At 40.0% G+C, this 14,392-nt stretch overlaps 3 protein-coding genes and 1 pseudogene across 3 annotated transcripts; 1 reads left to right on the top strand and 3 right to left on the bottom strand.

Moving 5' to 3' along the window:
* Positions 1-529: 529 nt before the first annotated feature.
* LOC136950366 (UDP-glucuronosyltransferase 2A3 pseudogene) lies at positions 530-3,776 on the bottom strand (annotated as a pseudogene).
* A 2,210-nt stretch (positions 3,777-5,986) lies between these two features.
* Positions 5,987-8,530, top strand: LOC136951001 (endonuclease domain-containing 1 protein-like). The gene is made up of 2 exons (XM_067245563.1): positions 5,987-6,396; positions 7,107-8,530. The coding sequence occupies exons 1-2, from the start codon at positions 6,133-6,135 to the stop codon at positions 7,734-7,736; spliced, it is 894 nt and encodes a 297-aa protein (XP_067101664.1). The 5' UTR covers positions 5,987-6,132; the 3' UTR covers positions 7,737-8,530.
* LOC136951002 (DELTA-stichotoxin-Hcr4a-like) lies at positions 8,429-9,727 on the bottom strand. Its single transcript, XM_067245565.1, has 3 exons — positions 9,646-9,727; positions 9,303-9,425; positions 8,429-9,045 (listed from the first exon to the last, which is right to left on the bottom strand). Exons 2-3 carry the CDS (start codon positions 9,404-9,406, stop codon positions 8,595-8,597), a joined length of 555 nt encoding a protein of 184 aa, XP_067101666.1. The 5' UTR covers positions 9,407-9,425; positions 9,646-9,727; the 3' UTR covers positions 8,429-8,594.
* Positions 9,728-10,292: 565 nt separating this feature from the next.
* LOC136950774 (DELTA-sagatoxin-Srs1a-like) lies at positions 10,293-11,825 on the bottom strand. The gene is made up of 3 exons (XM_067245233.1): positions 11,743-11,825; positions 11,203-11,333; positions 10,293-10,903 (listed from the first exon to the last, which is right to left on the bottom strand). The coding sequence occupies exons 2-3, from the start codon at positions 11,304-11,306 to the stop codon at positions 10,477-10,479; spliced, it is 531 nt and encodes a 176-aa protein (XP_067101334.1). The 5' UTR covers positions 11,307-11,333; positions 11,743-11,825; the 3' UTR covers positions 10,293-10,476.
* Positions 11,826-14,392: the final 2,567 nt, after the last annotated feature.

The following is a 14,392-nucleotide window of genomic DNA, read 5'->3' as shown; positions in this document are numbered from 1 at the left end:
TCACCCATTTTTAACTCCACCCCCTCAGTATTATTTTAAAACAAGGACTTTTCTCCAATCCTAGAGCACATACCGTAATTCTCATGCCTTCTTATTCACAACTTGGAGAACACTGAAGAAGTCTATTGTTTAGTCTTTAGATAGGGCTCCTAGATATGTCCTCGATGTTCCTTCTATTTTCCTCGTTCAAAGTTGCATGGCATTATACACTTTGGTAACATTTTGACCTTAGAGTTACTCTCTAGTGTCACAGACATTTCCTAGTTGCATCTTACAAAAAACAAACTTATGGCTATGCAGGCATAAGCAAGCTTCAGCAAACAGCAAGATGACAGTTTACGTGATACAAGTAACATAATTCTTAGATAGACATATTTCTTTTCTGAACATGACCAAGGGTTATGACCAAGGGTCAAGTTCTCATGAGCTAATATAGCAGGGTTTAGATCAAACATTGTTTATTATAATCAGAACATTCAAAACAGTATAAAAGTAATAAATCAATCATTTATTATAATCTTTAGTTATTCTGAATTGATCATTGGTTGATGACAGACCTCTTCAACACACACAATGGAATGCAAAGACATTATTGGTGAATGTAAAAAAAATTGAACTTGTCTAACAACATCCCTAGTGTATGTCCAACAGTCAGCACAAATAGGCAGAGACTGTTTCTACAATGTGCAAAGGCAACATTATATATACTGTATATATAAAAATATATATGATGCAACATAAAGTGTACACACACTGTATCCACTGTATACATGCATACAGTTTATTCTTTACTAATGTATTGTTTTATATTTCTATTTTTTCTTACAAACAAGCAGACCTACGGTATAACAATTCTTGTCAAATCAGGGAGCAATTCATAATTATAATTGCTTAATTGTATTTTATTTAACCTCACAGCCATGGCAGTGATCCAGTCATTGTTTAGTTCAGAGTTCCTGGTGTCTTTTACTGTATTAGCTAATAAAAAACCATAGAGAACTACATGTGAACATGGTTCAACTGAGGACACATGGGGAGGGAGGATTATTGACATACAGTAGCTTAATAAAATTTAATTTAATTTAATAAACACAGTCACTACAATTATATTTGAAACACTAATAATGCAACAAAGCATTTATGAATTCAAAGTCAAGTGTGCTTAATGTGAAAGTGAGAACTATCCAACTAAATTGTCTCATGACCCATTAAAAACATATTAACAAAGAATCTACCACATGAGGACGATTTAGTAGTGTTAAATAAGAACCTACTCTTAATCTTTTTTAGTTTTCTGTTTCCTGCATAATTTGAAACAAAAAAAGCGGATAGATCCCACTGTAATGGTTGCCAACAGAAACAAAATAGCCAGTAGGAAACTGATCACATCAAGGGAATGATATGAGTACCAAGGCATCTTATAGGACTCTGTACGCAAGTGGGCAGCTCCTTTGTGCTTTATGACATATTCAATCCAATAGAGGGCAGTGTCTAAAGGATGCATAGGTTTATCCCGATGAAGACTAGAAAGACGCATCATGTTGTTCTTGTAGGAAGGGTCATGTAGGACATCTTGAATAGCTTCTAGAAAGTTCTGGCTAGTGAGCTTAGTGACTTCTAGCACCTTAGCAGCACCCCGTGTCTCCATTCTTAAGAGATTTTCAAACTGGTCAAACAGAAGTGGCAAGCCTACAATTGGTACTCCATGATACATGGATTCATAGACCCCATTGGTTCCACCGTGGGCCACAAAGACCTTGACCTTTGGGTGGCCCAGAAGGTCGTTTTGGGGAATCCACTTCATTAACATGGTGTTGTTACCTAATGTCGTTGGTCGCTCACCTTGATGTCTCCATACGACCTTCTGAGGAAGCTGGGCAAAAGCTGCAGCAATCTCATTGGTTATTTCCAAAGGCAAGCCTTTAACTAGTGTTCCCAGGGACATTAAGACAACCCCATGCTCACCTGAGCTCTGCACAAACTCCTCAAGTTCCTTTGGTAGAGGCTTGGAGTCCTTGCACTGAAAGCCACCGATGTACACTATGTTAGGCATTGTAGGTCTGGGAAACTCAAAGACAAAGTCCATCCTCATGAGCCAGATGTCTGTGCCTTGCAGAAGATGGTAGAAGTTAGTTCCAGGCTCAAAGTACTTCTCCACCAGCCTATCATAATGAGGACTAACCACAAAACTATCAATGTACATGTTGAGGAAGTAGTGGAACATGTTCTTAGCCCTCTGGCTGAAAGTCATTTTATCTGGGACTGCACATCCCGAGGTCGGCACGTAGGATACTGGTGAGGGGGCCACCACAAAATGTCCCTCCCCACTAGTGATCCACCTCACATTAAAGACAGTGGGCAGCTTGAGCTCATGGGCTACTATTACCCCGACGGGTAAACCAGGGTCCAGAAGTACCACATCATACTGGGTATCCCGAAGACTCTGCATCAGATCTTTGTTTTCAAACATCTGCACCACCAACTGGCTAGCTTCCTCGTGCAACTTTGACAATCCAGTCAACATCTCAGAGTAGAAAGATAAGAACGCTGTCACTGATGCTCCTTCCTTCTGGATCTCTAACATCTTAACCAGGAAGGTCACAAAGAAGTCTTGCTTCTCAATGCTCATTGCTTCTGGCATGGTAATGGTGATGGAACTATAATGTGTTGAATCCTCATTGATGTACCAGCTAGTGGATGTGCGGATCACTGTGACATTGTGACCCCTGGCGTGAAGCCCCTCAATCAGCAGTTTCATGTTGACCCAGTGGCTACCCTCGACAGGGAAGACCAGTATCTCACCTCCATGAGCTCCAGGACCTCCCAGAAGAGCAAAGGTCACAGCCAGGACCACACAGGTTAGAGGAAGATACCTCATATTCAAACTCTAGAGAAATGACATACATGTCAGTTAGTACGGAAATTCTAAACTTCACTTGTTGGAAATAATAGTTCTCACTTCTATTAGAAAACATGAAACTAACACAAGGCATATTTCTAGTGTTACATTTCACCTTTCAGTTAAAGAGGAACGTTTTATGCTTGCATTAGAAGACTTCCCACCTAAATTCTAATCATTTAATCTACACACAAAATGTGGGTTATTCATTGCTGCAATTTTGTCTTATTTAATCTCAAAGTTCAGAGGAATGAATGAGACAAGGGTCATCTCCAAAAAAAACATAACAGAAACTGATCTATAGAGCATAGAGAATGCTCTCATGCATGTCCTCAGTGTGAGAACACAGACTTTTAACTACCACTGCCAGTTGCAATGATTTCATGTAAATACAGGACAACATTTCGATAATTATGTTAAAAGCAGGCTTTCCAAGTAACCAATACATGTTGTTAATATTTCCTCTTTGTTTACAGCGCTCTTACAAGAGCGCTGTAAACCAACACAATTCCCAAATTCTCACATTCATGCATAATAAACAAATGTTTTCATGCTAAATAGATCCATTCAACCATTTCGTTTTTGTGAATAGAAAAGCAAACACGTTAATAGTATTGTAATCTGTTCAAGTTTGAGATTTGTTGAAGCCTACCTCAAATCCCTGTGCAGCAACAAACGTTAAACCCACTGTGGTTTCCGAGAGTCTAGCTATTGAAGAAGTAGTCCAAACTCCAAATCCAAGTGTTAGTCTTGATGTTGCATAATCTAGGAGAGGTTATTCAGAGTAAACGTTATGTTCAAATTGACAGCAGATGTGTGGGTATGTGTGTCTGCGTGATACAGAGAAAGAGACAGGAGTCAGGGTTGTAATCCAAACCTCTTGTTAGACTCTCTCCCCAGTACTGCCACAGCCCCTCACCCATTTTTTAACTCCACCCCCTCAGTATTATTTCTATCTCAAAACAAAGAATTTCCTCCCACCCTAGAGCACAGAATTCTCATGCCTCCTCATTTATGACTTTTTAACTAACACAAAGACAAATGCCAGGACATTATGGATGAATATAACATTTGCTCAAATGTGTCTAGTAACATCACTATAGTGACATGTCAAACAGTCAATACAAATGAGCTTATACAAACTATTTATACAATGTATAAAAGGCAACAAACTATACATACATGTTACATAAAATGTACAAACACTTTATACATGCGTTCGTTTATTCTTTAATCACTGTATTCTTTTATTTTTCTATTTTTTCGTACAAACAAGCAGACCTCCTGGCCATTCATTTGATACTATATCTGGACAAAATGTCAGCCTTCTGGACACTGGCAATTCTTTTGATATGACAGCTCTGGGAAAAATTAAGAGAATACTGTATCTTTTTCTTTCCTTTCCAAAAACATTTAGAAGGAACATTTAGAGTGAAGAACAGAAGGGTTCAATTTAAAAGAGCCACTGCAAGTTGAACCCTTCTGCTCCTCACAAAGTTTGCTTTATTGGAAAGGAAAGAAGGTGCAAGGTAGTCTAACTTTTTCCAGAGCTGTATATCTGGACAAAATGTCAGCCTTCTGGACATGGCATATACACTGATTTTCAACTTCTACATCAAATGGGGTGGAAATGCCACTATGAGGCAAGCCTGTGTTATGAATATAAATCGTAGAAATAAAGTGGTAGTATTAAAAACAAATGTAGTTATACAAATGTCTGTATGTGCTTCATTAGATCATGGTTGAGGTTACATAAGGTTAGGTAAGGTTAGGAAAGGTTAGGTAAGGTTAAGGGTTCACATCTGGGTTAGGGTTGAATTATTAAAATAACCTGTATCCAGTCTGACAACCCGCCTTTACAACTCAGATCCTATATTCTTCTGTATTCTGGTGCCTCTAGTTCTTTGTTGTCTCTGAGTGGTTGATTTTGTCACCTCTTTGATTGTCCATATTTGTTATTTTAAACAGTTCAATAATCAACTGCGGTAGCACAAAACTACAGGACTAACCCTAACCTTAACTTTGCATATACACTGTAAATCTTGGGTCATCTTACGGTTAGGATATGTGGTGGAATTTTAGGACTTATAGGAATATCGTTACAATGTATGTGTTTTATAAGCAGTGATCTATAAGTTTCTTTGTTATAGACAGTGAATGTAGGATGTATGCTCTGTAGGATGGGTTTAGCAGTTGGTCTTAAGGTATTTATGATGCCTAACTAAGAAGCCAGAGGCATGAAGGTTGGGGGATTCTTGAGTTCCTGTGGCCTAAAGGGAGCTGACCTTTTGGCCAAGGAGATTGTGTCCTGTGTCCTGTTTGTGTTCCATTAACCATTTGTTTTAAGTTTATATAAGGTAGGGCTTTATGGTTGTTCTCCACCACTCTCTCGAACGACCTGTAGGTTACATCTGCATGTCTTTTGCTATGACGGGTCCAGAGTAGTCTGTTAATTCTTAAGTTGTACAAACTAAATAAATTGTATTGAAACCAAATGTTGACTATTCAGATCTACACAGTGCCACTTGAATTCTTCCATTACAGATATTATGTTGAGACAACCCTCACTCTGCTTATCATTCCTCTCTCAGTCCTCACTCCCTACATTCCTTTTCCTGTTGCCAACACAAGTTTGATAAACATATTTAACAGTGCATGTGCTACATTTAGCAGACGCTGTTATCCAGAGCGACTTACAGTAAGTACAGGGACATTCCCCCGAAGCAAGTAGGGTGAAGTGCCTTGCCCAAGGACACAACGTCATTTGGCACAGCCAAAATCGAACTGGCAACCTTCAGATTACTAGCCCGATTCCCTAACCGCTCAGCCACCTGATTTTTTGGGATAACCTAGAGCTTTCAATATTTTGATCCCAGTTTGGATTCCTTGTTTTTGTTCTCTCAGAGACCTGATTAAAATAACTCTTATTTTTGACATCCTCTGCATGTGAATCCTTCACTTTTTCTGTTGTGTTAAATGTAGACTTCTTATGTTTTCTTGAAACTCAGATTGAAAGACGGCAAACTTCCTCTTTCACTGAGAGTCACATGCCTTTAATAAGGAAGCAAAAGTAAAAGCAACAACAAAAAAACTTTGCGTCACAAGTGTCGTTCCTTCAATCTACATTGTGGCAGCGACAACATGCATCCTCGCTAAGTTACTACTGTAGTTCAGCATTAGATGGTTCATTGGACCTTGTGTCTTGAAAGTAGGGGAAAAATAAGGACCACACCATGGGTTTTACCCTTTTGACTTTGACATGTTTCTGGTCCTTGTGCCTAGCTGACGTTGGTGAGTTTACTCCATGTTTGCAGTTCTTCTACAAGTCCTGGCCACCAAAAGGGCTACAGGGGACCCCTATCTGCCAGCGCTATGAGAACATCTATCACTTTGCCACGCTGTACAGCCGACCACGCCGCTCACCTTGGTTCTCTGGCTACGTCTTCACCCAACCATATGGAAAGAGGCCTTCATCAAACTGGAAGTTTGAGCCGCAGGTAAGGAAAGCAAAACTGCTCAGCTCTATCGTAGCAAGATGTGGTAGCTTATATGACATGAGTAACATTACATCCAAACTAGCATTTTAACAAGCTGTAAAGCTGAACCTTATGATGGCAAATCCCTAATAACATTCTGCACCAAAGAACTTGTATATTACATTTTGTACAAAAGTACATATTGTACTTTTGTTTCAAGTAGTCCACTAGTAGTTGTAGTGTATGCTCATTACTGTAGTAGTAGTTAACGTGACTGTTTACTGTTGAATATTAACAACAAATTATTGCAATGGCGCAGTGGAGTTTATGTCATTATAATGGGGAAAAAAGTTTAAACTTCTTTTCAGCTGAAAAGAGGAAGTGTGCTTTAGAAAGAGACTAAAGAATAGTCAGCATGTTAACAACTCATTCAGATAATAAATGGAAATGGAAATAAAATAGTCGAGAACTATATATAGTATGTAGTACATATTCTGTATATTCATTGAAGAATTATATTATTACTTTATATTTGTCATGTAAGTGTGTTACATTTCACATTCGGAACTACAAGACATCGTACAGGTGTAGGATTTTACAGGTCCAACATTTCTCAGATTAAGATAAAGTCCAAAGACTGTTCAACTGAATTGGACATTGAGTTTACTGTTGACAAGCTTTGGGACCTGTTTATGATATCACTGAGTCCTCTCTCTGTTTAACCCCCTCAGCTAGCCTACAGTAAAGACAACGGTAACATGATACCCTTTCCTCCTGGGCCACTGGACCAGAACGTGGTGGAGAGCCAGGCGGTCGAGCATGACTACATCAATTCAAGTTACACACGTGGTCACCTCAACCCCTCCCTCCACCACCACGATCACGAGGACCGCTCTTCCACCTTCACCCTGACCAACACTGTACCACAGACCCACGGCTCCAACAGTGGGCCTTGGGCGGACCTGGAGAAACACGTCAACCATACAATGAGCTCCTACTGCCTGGGCGAGGCCTTCATCGTGACGGGCATCATCCCGTATCAGAAGGAGGAGCACTGGCTCAAGGATCATCGGGTGGCTGTGCCAGAGTACCTCTGGTCTGCCTACTGCTGCCTCGACTCCAGCAAAAGTCTGCCCGGGAACCTCACCGAGATGTTTCCGACCTATGCTGCCATTGGACGGAATGACCCGAACAGCACAGAGGAGATTGTGCCTGTCGATAGGGGAGCTCACAAAGACATATTGGGATATGATGTGAGGAGAATGCCATTGGATACATTGGAGATGTACTTGAAGGAAAGGTTTGGTTCTGTTGTGAGTGTCTTCTATGAGAAGTGTTCCAAGTTACATTTAGTCATTTAGCAGACGCTCTTATCCAGAGCGACTTACAGTAAGTACAGGGACATTCCCCCCGAGGCAAGTAGGGTGAAGTGCCTTGCCCAAGGACACAGTGTCATTTCTGCACGGCCGGGAATCGAACTGGCAACCTTCTGATTACTAGCCCGACTCCCTCACCGCTCAGCCACCTGACTCCCACCTGCCACCTGACTTGGAATGAAAATGTTCATATACTCAATATATTGTATTTAACTGAGGATTAATATTCCATACAGTTAAATTAAACTTAATTCAATTAAATTCACTTTATTATTAATATGTTCATTTTTATTTAGCGTTTTCTTTGTAAAATCATACACAAATGCATGTCAACTTATTCAATTGCTCAGACTCTATACTGTTGTTCACCACTAGAGTGCATCCTTCTGTTGTGCATGTAAAGGAAATTATACAGGATCTAAAAATGCACGTTTCACTTTCATCGTTCCTTTAATTTGTTGAGGAACGACTCAGAAAACAGAAGGAACTTAAAATGTAATCATTTGAAGAAGTACTGTCTAGTTTTTGATCCTTTTTTTACACATTTATATTGCACATTTTTCAGATGTTTTGTGTCACATTAGTATTCCAGATCTTATAATTTTTGTCCTAGATATTATTATACTCACTTTAATTTTTGTTTTTTGTCTTAAAATGAATGCCCAAAAACATTGTAATGTAAGACCATCTCTTTTTATTGTCAGTATGTTTGAAATTTAGACAAAAATAACAAATGAATCTCATCTTTCAGATTATGCAATAAAATATTCTTAACATTAGTGTCATAAGCGGTGCTTTTACATTGATGGTAATGTTTAAAGCGATTGCATTTAATACCAGTGATTAGTATTGTTGATTAAGTGAAGGGGTGAAGAGCTTGTCCCACACTTCCACCTTCATCATTGCTCTGCCCATAGGAGACATGGTGGCTTTGATGTCCAAGTAGTTGCCTTCATAGGTGATGCTTGAGCCTCGCGCCTCCTCCCTGACAAAGCCCTTCTGCTCCTTGTTGTAGTACATCTCTTTGTACAGAGCCTCGTTGCACTCTTTGCCTTTTCCGAAAATGCCGACGGCAAACCAGTTCTTGTACATGTTATAGTCGTAGGGCACGGAGAACATGATAGCCACGGTCTCGATGTAACCGTTCTGTGTCTTCTCAAAGAGGTCATAGGTCAGGACCCCCACGCTGCCTGTGGCCTTGGCACTGTCCTTGCTGAAGCTGCACACCTCGGTCTTCAGCGGTCGCACTGTGGGCTGTGGTGGGCTGTGAGTGCATCCATTCTCCAAGAAAACTCTTTTGGTAACAGGAAATACTTTTTGGATTAATAAGGGAATTCAATTGCCACGGGTGTTTGTTTGCACATTTCAAGTTATTTTTAGCTGAAGACTATGCAATTGTAAGACAAAATGCATTCCTAAACAATAGTTAACGATCATGGAAACGCAAAACAGGCTTCTACAAGAGAAAACTGGTTTATAAAAATGATTTTATCATCCCAGTATTTACTGTAGAAGTATTCACACAGTATTTCACAATGAGGCTGTGCTTACTTTGGGTTGAGCAGACAGTAGTTGTTGGTGAGGTTGGTAATTTCGATGGTAATGTTCCTGCGACTGGTCATATTGACAGCCACAGACTCCGCTGATTCACTCATGTTTGTAAGGAAGAGAGGACTAGGACGTGAAAGAAAGGGCACACAAATGAGCTTTCAACCTGCAGTAGAACAGCTTTGCTATGAACGCTATAAGATCTTGCTGTCTATTCTGACGTACAATGCTATAATGAATAGTCTGTTAAAACATAATTTGAAGTCCTGTAAAAGCCTGTAAAAGTTGCCCAGGTCAAAACACTGTTATTTAAACTGGAAAGTTGATTAACAGAGGTTAAACTCACCTGATCAGCCTTATTGGTATACTGCTCCCTGTTATACCGCTTTGAAATAGAGGAATCACTCCTCAAGTCAAGTATGATTTTCATTCCAAAACACCCAAAACACGCCTTCTCATCCTCTGCTACCCCTCCCTCCATTGCATAAGTACATACCTGTCACGCAGGTATGTCATTGTTTCTTTTGCATCAACCCACACACCACACCCAAACGTTTTTTGTTAGAAACCTCACGTAATAACAGATACATTGAGAATGGATGCCCATTACACACAAACTTAAACTCCAGAAATGAAGGCTTTGTTTGATTATTATTAGTCTAATTTTATTTTTTAAGCAAGAAATGATGTAAAATATATGATTTTATATGTACACATATACATAGGTACATATGCAACACATGCCATGTGGTAGAGTCATGAACTGAGATAAATATCATATACTTGTTTGTGCACAACATGAGGGCGTCATTTTTTTAATGTTATTTATGAATAGCTTTAAATGCTGCAAATACTTCTGGTTTGTGCAGGATTTCTACAGTAACGTTTATGGAGTAATTGAAACTTATGCAGCTTGTCTGTGTATTTTGGACTTTATTCAGATTTATTTGTCAAAACACAAGAAAACAAAGAATAAGATCACACAGGCATATGTTAGTTCCACCATATTTTTATTTGGAATACACAGAATTTTGACAGAATTAAGCAAAGTGCAATGCATTTGACAATCTAGCAAGACAAAACTTCTTGGCAACCCTGTAGGTCTGTATAACAAAATCTGTGTTGTTCAACATAATGATGACATCTGTGACATATTGTTTCTCACACCATTCACCTATTAACCCATCTTGTCGTACAGCTCCAGCTTGATGATAGCCTTGCCTATGTTGGACATGGTTGCCCTCATGTCCACCATCCTCCCTGCGTAGTGCACGCCCGAGCCAATGGCCTCGTAACGCTTGAAGTTGGTGAAGTCCTTCTCATAGTACATGTGTTTGTAGAGCTTCTCGTCACAGGCGCGCGTGTGCTCGAAGAAGCCCAAGCCCAGCCAGTTCTTGTAGATGTTGTAATCGTAGGGCACCGAAAACATGACGGACACAATCTCGTTGCAGCTGCGGGTGCGCATGTCGAACAGCTCGTAGGTGAGCACGCCCACGGCGCCGGTCGCTGTGTCGTCGTCCTTGGTGAAGGAGCAGACCTCGGTCTTCATGGTCCGAACGGTGGGCTGAGGGGGGTTGAAGGTGTAGCCACTGGACATGTAGACCCTGTGTGTGTGTGTGTGTGTGTGTGTGTGCGCGAAAGAGAGAGAGAGAGAGAGAGAGAGAGAGAGAGAGAGAGAGAGAGAGAGAGAGAGAGAGAGAGAGAGAGAGAGAGAGAGAGAGGGGGGGGGGGAATGACAGAAAGAGAAGGAAAAGTTACCAACATATTAACAACACTTACATTCACTGAAGCTAGTGAAGGAGAATAATAACAGAGATTATATTGAATCATAACTGTAAAATAGGTATGTCTTTTCCTTAAAGTAAGCATCATAGTCATACATTAAGCAGAAATGAGCTCTTACTTAGGGTTCACCAGACAGTAGCTTGAGCTAACATTGGTGATCTCAATGGTGCAGTTGCGGTTGGTGGTTAAAGTAGCAGAATGGGACTCTGCAGTTTCAGGCATGATGGTAGCAGTTGGTGTATGTAGCTACTGTGGACACATGCACACACACTTGTATATCAACCAAATGGTAAGGTCAAGATAAAGGAATTTACCACAATACTGAACTAGGCTGTCTATCAGCCTGGTGAAAGTAGCAAATACTGTACATAATGTTGTATTTATAGTAGTTTACCGTATGGGTGACAATCAGACAAAGATACATAATATATTAAACAACAACTAAATTATTCATGTTGGTTTGTGCCATTCAGCTTGAGAATGTTATCTTTAAATCTGTACATCAGTACACAGTACTTGCAGTATTATACATTACCACATATTTATTGTTAAATTGTTTCACAATGTCCAACAAACTGTTCTAAAATATTGTGGTTAAGCCACTGCAACAATCCAAAATGTCATAAAACAATCGCTAACACATCTACAAGAGACTTACCTTGCCAAAAATGTCTCTGAGATAATGCAGTCCTCTGAAAATATCCACAGGCGAGACCAACTCGTCAAGTCTACAGTCACACCCACACTTACAGAACACACCTATAACTGTGCTTCAACAGACATTTTAGATTTTAGAAGCCCACATACATACAGAATTCTATCTCGAATGCATTTTACAAGGTTACTACAGAAGTAAAGGTTCCTTGTTGCAATTGTCAGAAATTGTCTATTTTTATGTACTTTCCCTCAAAACCAACACATAAAACACATATACACATAAACAACAGTATATTTCTTTATTTCCTTAGCTCAAGGATGAACAATTCCATCAATAACAGTTTATTGGTTTGATTTGAGTATGCATATGGATTTTTACTGTAATTAATGAAGAGCTTCCCTCCAAATACTTGTTGTATGTTTTACAAATTCATAGTTCCAGGTAGTTGCAGAAGGAAGAGGCAAAACCTTTTAAGCAAGTATAAATTACCAAAATGTGAGACATTTTAAAAGTTATGCAATAAAGTGGAAAAATACTGCACCCAACCACAGACATGATGGATCTAGTGTATTGCAATGGTTGCCAGGGGATAAACCTGAAAACCTAGTTGCATATTTGTCCATTGCTTAACAAAACAAAAACGTGTTTTGTCAAGATAGGTTGTGGTCACTGTAGATTCCCTTGAGGGTGGGAAAATGAACCAGCCTTCATTCATCTAATGTGCTCGAAATAAAGGAACTGTTCTGAGAGGAGAAAAGTGTATGGTGTCGCCACATAATAGAAATGACACACACCTAACAGAGTGTGGTGTGTGTACTTTGGAGACAGTGGTAGTATCCACCCATAATTAAACGTTTTGAACAACAGTCCTGACTTAGCTGGTCCCTGTTCATGTTGTTTTCAGATCAACGAATTGCTAAGCAGGAAATAATCAGTTTAGCACCCTGTTAGGATACTCTGTGAAATGCAACATTTTGTAAAGTAAGTCACTTTAAGAGATTGACTGTCTCCCTGTGCTGTTCTCTTGAATTACTACAATAGAAATCTGCCTCTTACTCAACCGTAAACCCCGTCATCAGACAGCTGTCTTTCACTGCCCAACTGCCCTAAACATCCAAAAGAATAATCTCACACAGATGTAAGCATGCAGGATATAAACCTATCTTGATTGTTTGTGGGTGGGGTGGGGTGTTTGCTTAGGGACTACGTTATCCTTCTGGAATCCTCCTATCAACTCCCACGCGTCTCTGAGTCTCGTCAGGCCACCGTGTTGAGTCAACCACCGCTAGCTCCTCGCTGGGTCTCAAACTCCCTCCAGCGGCTGACACAGCCTTGCTTTTTGGTCCCGGAGCTGCAGAAACCAAGTCACTGTTTCTTTACTTACACAGCTAAGAGAAGTGAGAGATATGTCTAATCAAAGATGTGTCACACGAGATGACAGCATTTTGAGTTGGTTGTGTTGGTTTTGATTTTTACTGATGTTTCAGTCTCTGTGTGGCTTTTTGTCTTTTTGATGCATTTGAGATGTATATTGTTTGAACAGGATCTTTAGTATGCTATTACTATTATGAAATTACTTTCCCCTTTTGGGAGGCTCCCTAAAGGTTTAGTTAGGCTTTTCTTTGTCTACAAACCTCCTTTCCTCCTTTGGACATTGGCATTTATCTTGTTTCCTCTTTAATTCAGTCGGCCCTTTTGCCCCTCTCAGGCCTATTTATCAATCACTCACTCACTCACTCACTCACTCACTCACTCACTCACTCACTCTCTCTCTCTCTCTCTCTCTCTCTCTCTCTCTCTCTCTCTCTCTCTCTCTCTCTCTCACTGGTCATCCCACATTTGTCTTTAAGTTCCCTCACATAGCCAAAAACATGCAGGGTGTAAAGACATCTTCTTTTGTTTTTTTCTTCTGTAGATCGTTACTTTGCTGTCCTTACTTGGGTTAGTAAATACGGTCTTCTCCTCTTTCAAGAGCGGTTCCATTACATTTGGAGCACACTAGATGATTGAATGGTGGTTGGATACAAAAACCTAAAAAGGGAGTCTTCTGAGACTAACACCTCCCTCACTAAATATCCTTGTTCTATTATGCAACAAACACATATGTTTCCAGTCTTATCCCCTTTCTTGCCTGTGTATTCTCATTATCTCTCTCCTCCCCTCTAGCATGATGCTTCCTCCCTCCTTCCTCTCTCCTTCCTCCCTCCTTCCTCCCTCCTTCCCTCCCTCCAGTTGATGGTATTGTGCTCCCTTTCCCTTATCCTACAGATACCTTATGTTCTCCACTACATCAATATATTAAAGATATGTTTCATTGTAGTTGAAAATTATTTCGAATTCATTTTGGCCAATTTCCTTTTCATTGGAATATAAAACATGCAATGGCTAAATGTAATGGTATTTTTTACAAGCTGTACTAATGCACATACTAAGGCGATTCTAAGGCTTTAAAAACCTTCTTCAGGGAGAGGCAGTTTTAAATACAGAGCATTGTATTTCATTCAAAATCTGTACAGGACACACCAGTGTACTGGCTTGTTATACTGGGGGTTGGGTTTTGGACAGCATTGAAGGTTCCAGAAGGTTGCAGCTATGAGACAGACCACTGATCTCTGGCATTGCTCCAGTATAGTCTCACCCCAAATGTGCC

The sequence above is a fragment of the Osmerus mordax genome, chromosome 10 (assembly GCF_038355195.1).
Source record: "Osmerus mordax isolate fOsmMor3 chromosome 10, fOsmMor3.pri, whole genome shotgun sequence".
NCBI classification, from domain to species: domain Eukaryota; kingdom Metazoa; phylum Chordata; class Actinopteri; order Osmeriformes; family Osmeridae; genus Osmerus; species Osmerus mordax.
This window is presented reverse-complemented; position numbering and strand designations above follow the sequence as displayed.

Bases quoted from the DNA above. Each gene is read 5' to 3' on its own strand.
- LOC136951002 (XM_067245565.1), bottom strand. From the start codon at position 9,406: ATGAGTGAATCAGCGGAGTCTGTGGCTGTCAATATGACCAGTCGCAGG. The intron at 9,046-9,302 runs GTAAGCACAGCC...TGTTACCAAAAG, and splicing joins TACTGTCTGCTCAACCCAAA to AGTTTTCTTGGAGAATGGAT.
- LOC136951001 (XM_067245563.1), top strand. From the start codon at position 6,133: ATGGGTTTTACCCTTTTGACTTTGACATGTTTCTGGTCCTTGTGCCTA. The intron at 6,397-7,106 runs GTAAGGAAAGCA...TAACCCCCTCAG, and splicing joins ACTGGAAGTTTGAGCCGCAG to CTAGCCTACAGTAAAGACAA.
- LOC136950774 (XM_067245233.1), bottom strand. From the start codon at position 11,306: ATGCCTGAAACTGCAGAGTCCCATTCTGCTACTTTAACCACCAACCGC. The intron at 10,904-11,202 runs GTAAGAGCTCAT...ACACACACACAG, and splicing joins TACTGTCTGGTGAACCCTAA to GGTCTACATGTCCAGTGGCT.